The sequence below is a fragment of the Diabrotica undecimpunctata genome, chromosome 11, assembly GCF_040954645.1.
Source record: "Diabrotica undecimpunctata isolate CICGRU chromosome 11, icDiaUnde3, whole genome shotgun sequence".
Classification (NCBI taxonomy): domain Eukaryota; kingdom Metazoa; phylum Arthropoda; class Insecta; order Coleoptera; family Chrysomelidae; genus Diabrotica; species Diabrotica undecimpunctata.
In genome coordinates this window covers 26,425,331-26,438,279 of record NC_092813.1, presented here as the reverse complement: position 1 = coordinate 26,438,279, position 12,949 = coordinate 26,425,331, and the positions used below count along the sequence as shown (strand labels likewise).

General features: G+C 32.3%; 1 protein-coding gene across 1 annotated transcript; it reads left to right on the top strand.

Annotated features, from left to right (window-relative positions):
• The first annotated feature begins 7,396 nt into the window (after positions 1-7,396).
• Positions 7,397-10,872, top strand: LOC140452888 (elongation factor 1-alpha-like). Its single transcript, XM_072547222.1, has 3 exons — positions 7,397-7,552; positions 8,373-9,131; positions 10,078-10,872. The coding sequence occupies exons 2-3, from the start codon at positions 8,379-8,381 to the stop codon at positions 10,711-10,713; spliced, it is 1,389 nt and encodes a 462-aa protein (XP_072403323.1). The 5' UTR covers positions 7,397-7,552; positions 8,373-8,378; the 3' UTR covers positions 10,714-10,872.
• Positions 10,873-12,949: the final 2,077 nt, after the last annotated feature.

Genomic DNA, 12,949 nt, shown 5'->3' with positions numbered 1-12,949 from the left:
CAGCCAATTCCCTTTCAGGATCTTTATTCAGACCCTCGAGGACTAATTAATATGTATTTTAAAAAATATATTTTTTTGTAGGGACTTTGAAAAAAAACCTTGAATTTTCTGAGAAACCTTTTCTGGGCTGATCAAAAGCGATTTTCGGTTTAAATATTAAATTATTAATTTTTTCCTTCTGTAACTAACGTAGGACACGACAGAAATTATTATATCTGCTTTTAATATTAAAAAAGAATTAGACAGTTTCTTAACTTTTTTTCAAATTCACTCTCTCATGTTTCTTCACCTTCTAAAGGCTACTGTTAGCTTTGTATAAAATTCCAGTTCTGATTGCCTAAAAGGCAGACCTATGCCAATTTACGAATCATGAATTTATTGAATATATGAAAAAAATTATTTTTAAGCAGTTTTTCGCTTTTTCGCCTCACTGTGCGTCGGTCTTTTCCACTAATTTTGAGTGATAGCTCGCGTTATCGAAAACACTGACAGCATTCATGCATGGCTTATTCACTCCTGGCGGAGTGTTTGCCGCCCTTTTGGGCTCTCTGATTAATTTATTGCGGAGAATCAGTCCGCTGTTGTTTTTTTTTATTATTATAGCGCTCCTTCCAATTGTAGATTCTCAGCTTCTTTATGTCTCCTAAGACTTGATCTCTCCATCTTGTTTTGGGTCTCCCCTTTGTTCTCTTTGTTGTTGGTCTCCATCCAGTTATTCGCTTTAGCGTAGAGTCTGGGTTAGCTCTTTCTGTGTGTCCCAGCCACCTGAGCCTTTGCGTCTTCACGAACTTGATTATGTCTTCACCCTCGATGACTTCTTTAATTTCTTCATTGGTCAATCTTCTAAATTCGCTTACACTTATTCTCACCGGTCCCATTATTCGTCGAATTATCTTTCTCTCTAGAATTTCCAACCTCATTTGATCTTTTTGTGTTAGGCACATCGTCTCTGCACCATAGGTGATTACTGGCCTGATTGCAGTCTTGTAAATTTTTAATTTGGTTTTCTTACTAATGTGCTTTTCTTTCAGGAATTTTTGGTAGTTCCAGTAGGTTTTATTACCCAGTAGGATGCGTTCATTTATTTCATCCGTTCTATCATTTCTGTCATTCACGATCACTCTCAGGTATTTGAAACGGTGTACTCTTTCAAATGTATATGCACCAAGCTTAATTTCTTTCTCTATGTTCATATTCTCTCTTGAACACTTGAGGTATTTCGTTTTGCTTTGGTTTGTTACTAGCCCTCTCTTCTTTGCTTCTTTATCTAGTATTAATATTATGTTCTGCATGGGTTTTAAATCTCTAGTAACCAGTGCAATATCGTCTGCATACGCTATCAGTTGGGCTGAAGATTCGATAATCGTTCCCATAATTTTGGCTGTTCTTCCTTCTATGGCAATGTTAAATAATGTTGTTGACAGGGAGTCTCCTTGTTTGACACCTACCTCCATTTGTACTTCATCTGACGGGCCTTCCCTTGTTAAGATTCGTACCTTGGATTCCTTCATCGTGATTTTCGTGAGACTTATTAGTTTTTCTTGGATGCCTAATTGATTCATATCCTTAATTAGTTCCTCCCTTATTACACTGTCAAAAGCTTGCTTGTAGTCAATAAACAGTATATGTAGATCTATTCCGTGCTCGTAACTTTTTTCGACGATTTGCGTTACAATGTGTATTGCATCTATTGTTGACTTACCTTCTCTGAATCCATGTTGGTACTCACCTATTTTTGTTCTAGTTTCTTTTTCTATTCTTTGTCTGATAAAATTAGTTAATATTTTGAACATTGTATTTAATAACGTGATTCCCCTGTAGTTATTGCATTTCGTCTTGTCGCCTTTTTTTGGGGATTGGTGTTATCAGACCATAATTCCAGTCGTTCGGCATGCATTCTTCTTCCCATATTCATTCTATTAGGTTGTGGATTCTGTGGGCTAGTTCCTCTCCCCCTTTCTTGAAGAACTCATTTATAATGTCGTCTGGTCCTGCTGCTTTCCTTGTCTTTAATCTGTTTATGGTCGCCAATACTTCGCTGTATGAGGAAGGCTCTGATTGTTCTCCATTCCTATTTTCTGTTTTTTCTTCATTTTCTGCGTTTTCAGCATCGTCTTTGTTTTTAAACAGTTTTCTATAGTGTGTTTCTCATTCCATTTTTCCAATATTTGCCGGTATCACTTTTTTTTCTGTGATTTTATGTATTTGTATAGTCTTGCATTGCCATTACTATTGGCTTCGAGTTCCTGCAGTAATTCTTCGATCCATTTCTTCTTTTTTGTTTTGCAGCATTTGTCTGACTCTTTCTTCTTCTCTTTATAGTGTAGGAGATCTTCTTGTTTCCGTGTGGTCACCCACCTGTGTCTTGCTTTGTCCTTATCTTTACTAGCTTGCTCGCATTCTTCATCGTACCAATCCTTTCTTTTATTGTCTTCCATTAGTCCTATCGTCTCCTCTGCTGTTATTAAGATACTATCTTTTATGTCTTCCCATGTTTTATCTACGTTCGATGGTTTTAGGACTAGTAGTTTTTCTTCCAATTTAGTGCAGAATTTTCTGTTTGCATTATCTGTATTTGGTTTCGACCGATTCCTCCTCTTTCTTTTCTTTGTCGTTTTTATCTGTAAGTATCTTCAATTTCATGTCGCTTATCACCAAAATGTGATCCAAATCAGCATTGGCTTCCCTGGAAGACCTTACATTCTGTAAAATTGTTCTCCATTTTTTTGAGATTAGGATGTGGTCTATTTGGTTTCCGTCTGTTGTTCCAGGTATTAGCCACGTTACTTTGTGCTCTTTTTTGTGCTTGAATTGAGTGCTAATAATAAAAGTATTGGTTGCTGCTGCTAGACTACATATTCTCCTGCCATTGTTATTCGTATTTTGATGGATCGTTTCTTTTCCTGCGATTTCTCTGTTCGTGTCTTCTTTCCCTATCTTTGCGTTGAAGTCTCCTAACAGGATTAGTATGTCGTTCTTTGGTATTTCTTCGTACAATTCTTCAAGTTTCTCATAGAATTCATTCTTTTCTTCTTCAGAAGCATTCTCAGTAGGGGCATATATGTTAAAAAATGTTAAATTTGCTTGTTGATTTTTCATTCTAATATATTATACTGACAGCATTATTTGGTAGAAAATTCAATACATGAGAAAAGTAATCCTTAAAAATATCGGAGTTCATTTTGTCGTGGTAATCTTTATTGGATTTTGAAACGAACTCAAATAAACCATTCTCCACACAACCATATTCGCTGCCAATGTGCGTGATTATTAATTTTCAACCCTGTAGGGAGATTTCATCTAAAAGTCAGATTTCATCTAAAAGAAAATGCACCTTCATTCTAATCTAAATCTTTTTGTCGTTCTCAAATATTTCCTTCGCCAACAAACAATCTCTTCTATATCGTTCAATATAGGATTTTTTCTTTGATTTTTATAGTATAAACCGATTTCTTTAAGTAATTTCCATAACTTATCTCGGCCAAAGTGAAGAAAATTATTATCTCTTATTGCCTATTAATATTGTATCCAATGTAGGAATCTCCTTGTTTAAAAAGAACAAATGAACTTTTCTCCGAAGGGCGTTTCCTCCAGTAATGGTTCCTTCTTTCCTTTCTTTTAAAAATCTGTAAATTGTTCTTTCACTTTCACTCACGTATTGAAAAATAAAATAAAAAGCTATTAAACACATCCAAAATGCATAGAATGCATTTGAATAAGGCGCGAAAAAACCAGAGCAATTGTCAAACTCGAAGAAGATTGCTCACTAAGGCAAGTTACTGCAGATTTAAACGTGAGCCATATGTATATATGGAAAATCAAACAACGATGGGATCATTTTCACTTTATAGTACGGTTAAGCGGTTCAAGGGTGCAGACGATCTCCACAGAGCAACAAGATGAGGTGTTAATAGATTATCTGAGAGATCCTTTTGCCACAGCTCGAAGAGCTAACGAAGAGACAGCGTTTCCGGGCTGCATTCGCACTGCACGTAGAGGGATTAAAGCAAGTGAATTGATAATTTGTACAGCTGCAAGGAAACTTTTTTTTTGGCTGTGGATCACAAGGGAAGACGAATTGCGATTTGTAGTGAATTCATAAACCGTGAAGACAATTGTTGGTGTAACGTTGGATTTTCTTGTGAAAAAGTGTTTCAATCATATAATAGTTGTCGAATAGTTTATGCTCCGAGAAATCATAGGTTCATAGAAAACATATTCTTGAGAACATAATGTTGCCATCAGTGATCCAGAGATTAACCAATAACAACTCCATCTTCCAACATGACAATTTTCCATACTACATAGGTGCATACTAGTAGAATTGTTCGTGAATGGTTGAAAGAAACTCATGTTAATGTTCTTCCGTGGCCTTTCCAGAGTCTAGACCTTAACCCCATCGAAAATGTGTAGGCGGACAAAAATATTAAATGAAAGAAACCTTAAGCCACGAAACAGAATTGAACTATGGGAAGCAATTCAACAGGTCATGGGAGAAGCTTGTTGAATATAGCATGAGGAGATTGTTGCTATCTATGAACAAAAGATTGCAATTCTGTATTGACAATAATGAGACTTTCACCAAATATTAAATATTATGTTACTGTTTATAATTATTTAATATAAGATCAATTTAAAATAAAATGGATTTTTTTAACCCAGACTTCCTTATTTTCGTTATTAAGAACATACTAGATTTTATTCAAAAAAACGTCTTTCTACAATTTCCATTTTATTACATTTTGTAAAGTAGATTTATTTTATTTTGATTTTTAAATTTTAATCAATATATTCCGGGTTCGCCACTGGTCATTAACATCACTTTGACTAGGATAAATGAAAAATTTTATTAAGGAGATGGATAAAGTAGTCAATCATGAGTAGTCTTTAAAGTAGATAAAGTCAATCATTGTACCCGAAGAACAAATTACTACAATCAGTAAAGCTAAAATAAAAGAGGGTCTATTTATAGGCCCTCAAATAAGGGAGCAGTGTACGAAGGGTCGTGGATTAGAAAAAATTTTAATTGAGACTAAAAAACCTGCTTGGAAGTTTTTTTGAAGATGTCACTACTAGTTACGACTGTTGCCTCATCGCCTTCGATAATGTCTACCACTGTTGTGAACAAAACGCAAAGAAGTAATTCCAGAGTGCAGCCTATAAATCTGAGACGCATGTATCTTTACAAAACAACTATCGTGAAAGCCCACACTACGAATAAATGTTTTTTTAAGCAAGAATTCTCACAGCATTATAGAAGATTTTTATGAAACGTCACTTAAACTTATTCCTCACTTTTACAAATTTTAAGTATTGGTACATATTTTACACTTATAAATTGTTTTTGCCTTTTAAGCGATAATTTGATCTGTTCTTTTTACTGTCCAATCTGAAACCTTTGTAGGGTTGATGCAAGTAAATCCTAAAAATTCATTTATGTATTATGGTCAACTTAATACATTATTGGTTTCCTTCTTTTCATATCACATTCATTCTATTTTGAAAACATATTTTCATTTAATCCTTACATGCCTGTCTATCTTGTGATTTGGTTTTCTTTTAAATGTAGTTCTAATTTGGTCCTACTACCAGAGTACCATGCGAATTATCGTGGAATTTTATTGTAAGTAGGTATATTGAACATCTCGATTTGTAGATATTCTGCGTTTGCCTTAAACACGAAAGTCACTTTATATTAAATTTAACAATTTAACGACAAATTTGTTTGCCGCTAAAAAATCCTTTTTATATCTTCTATGGTCTAGTGAACTAAAAATAAATCTTTAGACATTTATATTTTTAAAACATGCTAAACTCCTAGACGCACTTACTTACTTAGTCCTAAGACTTTCTACCGTTAGGTGTAGACAAAATACGAAACGAAACAATCAGACAAAACCTAAAACTAGAACCAATAAACGAAAAAATAGTAGAGGGGCAACTAAGATGGTTCGGGCACGTGTGTAGAATGTCGAATGAAAGATTAACAAAACGAGTGTTTGAAACGAGAATGCAAGGGAAAAACAAACGAGGAAGACCAAGAGTTAGGTGGGTAGACGAAATCAGAAAAGAAGTTGAGAAGAAAGGATTGACATGGGAAAGTGCACGAAATCTAACACAAGACCGGATAGCATGGAGACAACAGTGCAAATCTTAACCCTAGACGCACTACTTATTTTAAATTTGAGAGTACATTAACACGAAAACAATAATAATACTAATGGTAATAGTGTTTCTCATCCGTGTTATTATTTAAAAAGTAAAACTGATTTTTGTGCATCATGTAGGTATTTTTATGAATAATGTATGGTATTGCGCAATATGTCAGTAATTTTTAAACGAAATTATTCAATATCTATTATTATCCATTATCCATTTTATCGAATAAGGATATTCATCATATCTATATTATAAATAAAAAACAAAATTAATCTTTGTTTCCAGAAATTCTATTTATTTGTAAAATTGACAAGACCTAAATGAATTATTAAACTGCGTAATATTGCATAATGTCGGAATTAAGTAAATGATTAATTTGTATTCCTCTAATTATATTCATATAATATTTATCAATTATTTTAAAGGTAATCCTACAAAAGCGCAGAAAGGTATATATTCTGAGAGAGGACGTGATGTTACAATAGATTCTATTTTGATGTAATTTCAATTTATGTTTATTTATTAGCTATTTATTATAGTGATAATGTCATTTTTAAACACAATACTTTTTAATACCTACGACGGTCATATAACTCATCTAAAATTAAAAGATCCGTTATATGGAATAATAGTGCACCCAGATAACGAATTTCACTTCCAAACAGTTCCGACCAACTAAAACTAGTTGTGCAGCTAAATATTCGATAGAAATATATGACCTCAAACAATTATATCGAGTTGGAATACTTTAATGAAAGTCAAATATAATTATCATTCTAAATTTTGTGACATTTTGCATATATTTTATTAGCTTTTAAAAATACTGTATTGTATAAATTGCCTGAATTTACTCATAATATATATATATATATATATATATATATATATATATATATATATATATATATATATATCTTACATCTATACATCTAGATTAAATATTACCTTTTATAAATAAAATATTTCTCCTAGCATCTGAAACCATTAACTTTTGTCTTCTGTTTTAGGTGTTGCGTAGTTCATGAGGTGCTCTCTTTCTTGCTCAGTTCATCTATCGATATTATTGCAAAATTTCAAATACCATCATTACCATCTTGATAATGTCCTAAACAATTAATTTATCCTTATTTGGATCCTTTTCATCCTAATTATTCGTATAATGGCGCGAAATTTTAAACTTATCGGTAGATGCCGCTAGTAAAAAGGAAGTGATGTCAAACTTCCAACCCCCAGAAGGAATGAAAAGTGAAGACAGAGCGCATGTTGAGATTATCTTCCTTTTTAGTTTGCTCGTCGTACGGTGTGGACCTCGTGCCTGTTGTTACATCCCAAGTAGTGTTCCTGTTATTCTAAGTTTAATTTCGAAGACTTGCATTTACTTTATTTCCAAACAGTAAGTACAAGCTTTTATATATTATTTATATTCTAATTATATGTATTTTTTGAGAAATTTAGCAAAAACCTTTACTCACCACGTGTACATTGTACTTTGGTAATGGCGGCCATATGGTTTAATTGGTTTAAATTGAATTTATTATTAGATTTTCTTTACAAATATTAATTCTTTTATAAAATTTAGGATAATTTGTCGGTTATAATATTACATTTATCATAAAGATAGGATCTACATGAGATGATCATGTTCTTCAGGTCATACATGTGCAGGATATCCACCTGTTGTCGGCTTTATTGTTTTACTCAGCCAGTTTTTTAGTGAAAATTATTTAAATTATTTGTAGAATAATTTTGGTGATGTTTAAAAATTTGGTTTTTAATTATAACAAGGGTGATTGGCCTGTAGTTTTTTTTATATTTGCCAACTTTGTTTCTCAACTATTTTACATCTAATGCCATATTGTTTTTGCTGTTTTACTCTTATTTCTATTTTTCCAAATGCCGGTTAATCTATCTTTTGTAATAACTCATCCACATCACATATTCCGATAATTCATTTCATTCTACTCTTGTAGAAGAGTAGATTGTTCTTTGTGTCACATCATGCTCTACATGTATTCTTCATAATATTCAGTTTTTTTTATATCCACAGCACCTGCTGTGCTGCTGCTACAAATATATTTTGCAAAATTTTCAGGTTAACCTGAACGTGGTCTTCATATTGTTCTATGTTCCATGAACAGTCTTAATCATTTTAGTTTATATGTATATTTTAAATTTAGTATTTCACATTTTTTACACTACTGTTTTTGTTATAGATCAAAATGGGTAAAGAAAAGATTCACATTAACATCGTCGTCATTGGACACGTAGATTCTGGTAAATCTACTACTACTGGACATTTAATTTACAAATGTGGTGGTATTGATAAACGTACCATTGAAAAGTTCGAAAAGGAAGCCCAAGAAATGGGTAAAGGTTCATTCAAATATGCCTGGGTACTTGACAAACTTAAGGCCGAGAGAGAACGTGGTATTACAATTGATATTGCTCTGTGGAAATTCGAAACAGCTAAATACTATGTAACCATCATTGATGCTCCTGGACACAGAGATTTCATTAAGAACATGATCACTGGTACATCACAAGCTGACTGTGCTGTACTTATTGTTGCAGCTGGTACCGGTGAATTCGAAGCAGGTATTTCAAAGAATGGACAAACACGTGAACATGCTCTTCTTGCATTAACCCTTGGTGTAAAACAACTTATTGTTGGTGTCAACAAAATGGACTCCACTGAACCAGCATACAGTGAATCACGTTTTGAGGAAATCAAGAAAGAAGTAGCCTCGTACATCAAAAAGATTGGTTATAACCCAGATGCAGTTGCGTTTGTGCCAATCTCAGGATGGCATGGGGACAACATGTTAGAAGGATCTGACAGGATGCCATGGTTCAAGGGATGGAATATTAAACGTAAAGAAGGTAAAGCTGAAGGAAAGTGCTTGATTGAGGCTTTGGATGCTATCCTACCCCCATCTCGTCCAACTGAGAAGCCCCTCCGTCTTCCACTCCAGGTATTTAAAATATTATTTTGGTAATTATTAAGAGCGATACCTCAAAAATGCCTAATTTTTTGTGAGTTTTGTTAAAAGTAAAGTTCAAATTTTAATGTTTTCTTTGCTGTAAACTAGTAAGTGTCCAAAAATCAAAAAAAGTATTCAATAGTAATAAGTAATAGTAATAAGTATCAATATTCAAAAAAATTGTTGTGAAAAGCTAAAAATATGTAATTGTCTTGAATCATATAACTTTTTTAATGTAGATAATCAAGATTTTTAGTGTTTTACAATAATATGGCTGATATGTACAAAAAGTAAAATTTTATGTACATTGTATACTGTTGCTACTTTTTTAACTTTTAAAAGACCTAACAATTTGATTTGAAAAATTTAATTTATATTGACTAAACTTAACCTAATGAAAGTTTTAATCAAACCTAATGTAACCAAATCTAAACCTGCTAAACACTTAAAATTTTAAAATATTAATTTGAACATCTGTTAATTTCCTGAAACATATTTTGAATAACTAATGCAACATCGGTTAGAATTAAACTGTTTGAGTATATTAAATGGTGTTCGTTAGTTTCATTTGTTATTATTTCACTGGCTTTTAAAAATAAGACATTTTAAATTGAAATTACATAAAAATGTTTTCTAGACAATTAAATTATTGTACAATCATCAGTAAGTGAAGCAGAATTCATTGATACAAATTTTATATCCGTTCACTTGTTTTAATGTTTTTTTTCTATTTATATAATAAAAGATTTTACCCAAAATTTACATAGTGTAATTGTAAGTATGAATTAACTGTTTCTTTTTTCATATATTTCATGATGACCAAACTAGAATGAAAACTTGATTTTATCATAAGGCTTAATCTTTTCTGATGTTGTATTTTTCATTTTTTAAATTTTTTGTTTCTTTAAAGATGTCTAATTTCAATGTGTTGTTTTAGGATGTCTACAAAATTGGTGGTATTGGAACAGTACCTGTAGGCCGTGTTGAAACTGGTGTATTGAAACCTGGTATGGTTGTAGTTTTCGCTCCAGCCAATTTGACGACTGAAGTAAAATCTGTTGAAATGCATCATGAAGCACTCCAGGAAGCAGTACCTGGTGACAACGTTGGTTTCAACGTCAAGAACGTCTCTGTTAAAGAATTGCGTCGTGGTTATGTAGCTGGAGACACCAAGAACAACCCACCCAGAGGAGCTTCAGACTTCACTGCCCAAGTCATTGTACTCAACCACCCTGGTAAAATCTCAAATGGATACACCCCTGTGCTCGATTGTCACACAGCCCACATTGCCTGCAAATTCGCTGAAATCAAAGAAAAGGTTGACCGTCGTTCTGGTAAAACCACTGAAGAAAATCCCAAAGCCATCAAATCTGGTGATGCCGCCATTGTCAACTTGGTACCTACGAAGCCCATGTGTGTAGAATTATTCCAAGAATTCCCACCCCTTGGACGTTTTGCTGTCCGTGACATGAAGCAAACAGTTGCAGTAGGAGTCATCAAGAGCGTTGCCTTCAAAGATCCCAGCGCCGGAAAAGTCACAAAAGCTGCAGAAAAGGCACAAAAGAAGAAATAGTCTGCTTGGACTCCATTACTTAAATAATTTTGATATGTTTTGTTTCTTTTCTATATTAATATTGGAGTATCAATGTATTTTTAATAACTAATGGGCTTACTTGCATTGCATTATTTGTGATCTGTAAATTAAACTTGGACAAATAAAGAAAAAAATTAACTTCTGCATTTTATTCCCCCTTTTTCAATGTCAGATTTGCAAATGTAACTTTTTGGACATGAAAGAAATTATCTTTTACTAATACAAAGAGCTAAATGAACTTTCAAACCATATATCACTCTAAAGAGCTAAATGTTGGAAGTTTTATAATAGGTTGGTTACTTTCAAGCAAAAAACTTTTCACTTATTTGTTCGTAAATAATTATATCAAGTAAAAAGAATTTATAGTTAGATTTAAAAAAGCTAAATTTTTGAGTTAGCTAAATATGAAGGATAGCAGAAACTGAATTTAATCTGGGTGTATATGAAAATAAGTAAAAAATTAATTGACATTTGTTTGGTAGTACATACATAGTTCTATTAACAGAAACAGTAAGAACAATTTTGTGTTATCCAGAGGCTGTATTATGGTAGAGGTACAGAGAATATAACAAATATAAGGCACAAGAGATATATGTCATACATGTTATGGAGATCGTAAAAGTATTTGAAGCTTTTATATATAAATGTGTATAAAAAGTTAAACCCAGTTTTTAACGTCCAATTTTCAATCCGAGTTAAAAAATTTTGTAAAATTTTAGTTGCCGATTTTATATTGTTTGATTTAGTATAAACGACGATGTCGTTAGCATAAAGACTGGCTTTAATTGGTGCTCTAATTTCATGAATAACACTATTAATAGCTATTAAGAATAATGTTGGACTTATGATGGAACCTTGAGGGATTCCATTATCTAATGTTCTTGTTGAGCTTTTAAGGCCATTTATTCTAATTTCTATTGATCGATTATTTAAAAAATTGTTTACAAATGCTAGTATGTTACCTTGAATCCCGTTATCGCTTAGATTTTTCAAAATGCAGTGTCTCCAAGTTCTCTCAAAAGCTTGGCTTATGTCAAAAAAAATAGCAATCAGTTTTTGGTTGTTTGCAAAAGCTTCATTAATTGAGGTTTGTGAAGTAACATGGTTATCTGACGTCGATCTAATTCTTCGAAAGCCACTTTGATAAGGGGAAAGGAGATTATTATTTTCCAGGTGCCATACTAGACGAAGGTTTAAAATTTTAAGATTTTACACATACTACAGGTAAGCGAGATGGGGCGGTAAGAAGTGGGCTTCTTCTTTAGGTTTGTTGGGCTTGATGATGGGAATTATTACAGCCTGGGACCAAAGATCAGGAAATTTATGTTTTAGAAAACAAGTATTAAATAAATCTAGTAAAACTAGTTTAGCTGTAAATGGAAAGTTTTTTATAAATATTGGTGGTATGTCATCTGGTCCAGCCGAGGCGTTTTTTAAATCAGAAATAGCAAATTCTAATTCTTGAAGAGTTATAGCGATGTTTAAAGGATCATTGGTATCGTTTATGGTGATAATAGAGGATTCTATAGTTTCCTTGTGCGTTAACATTTCCTGAGGTATATCATTATTGCTAGAATTTTTTTGATACATATCAGTAAATGTTTCTGCAATAGCTTTGTGACAAGTAATTAGTGTTTGACCATGAGTTAACGAGTTTATTTGTCTAAAAGAGTTAAAACCTTTGAGTTTACGAATTTTAGACCAAATGACAGCTGAAGGGGTCGATGAATTTATAGAAGAAACATAATTTTCCATGTATTTCTTTTACTTTTTTTATGAGATATCTCGATCTTGCTCTAAGTTTTTGAAAACTAAGTAAATTTTCTTCCGTATTATGCTTTTTAAGTTTATTAAACGCACGTTTTGTTATAGATGGAGCTAGTACGATTTCGCTGGTCCATCAAGGCACTGGTTGTCTATTACAGAGTTTAGTTTTACCGATATTAGTTAAGGCAGCTTCTGTTTATGTCACTGCTTAATTGGAAATTTTCAATTTTCATTTGGATGTCGATCTGATAGGAGTTCCAGTTTGCATTCTTTATTTTCCAAGATTGATATATATATATATATATATATATATATATATATATATATATATATATATATATATATATATATATATATATATATATATATAGAAATGTTGGGAACACTTAAACTTATATTTTTAAAAAAGGTTTTATTTGAGAAATCAAAAATTTTTGCAAATTATGAA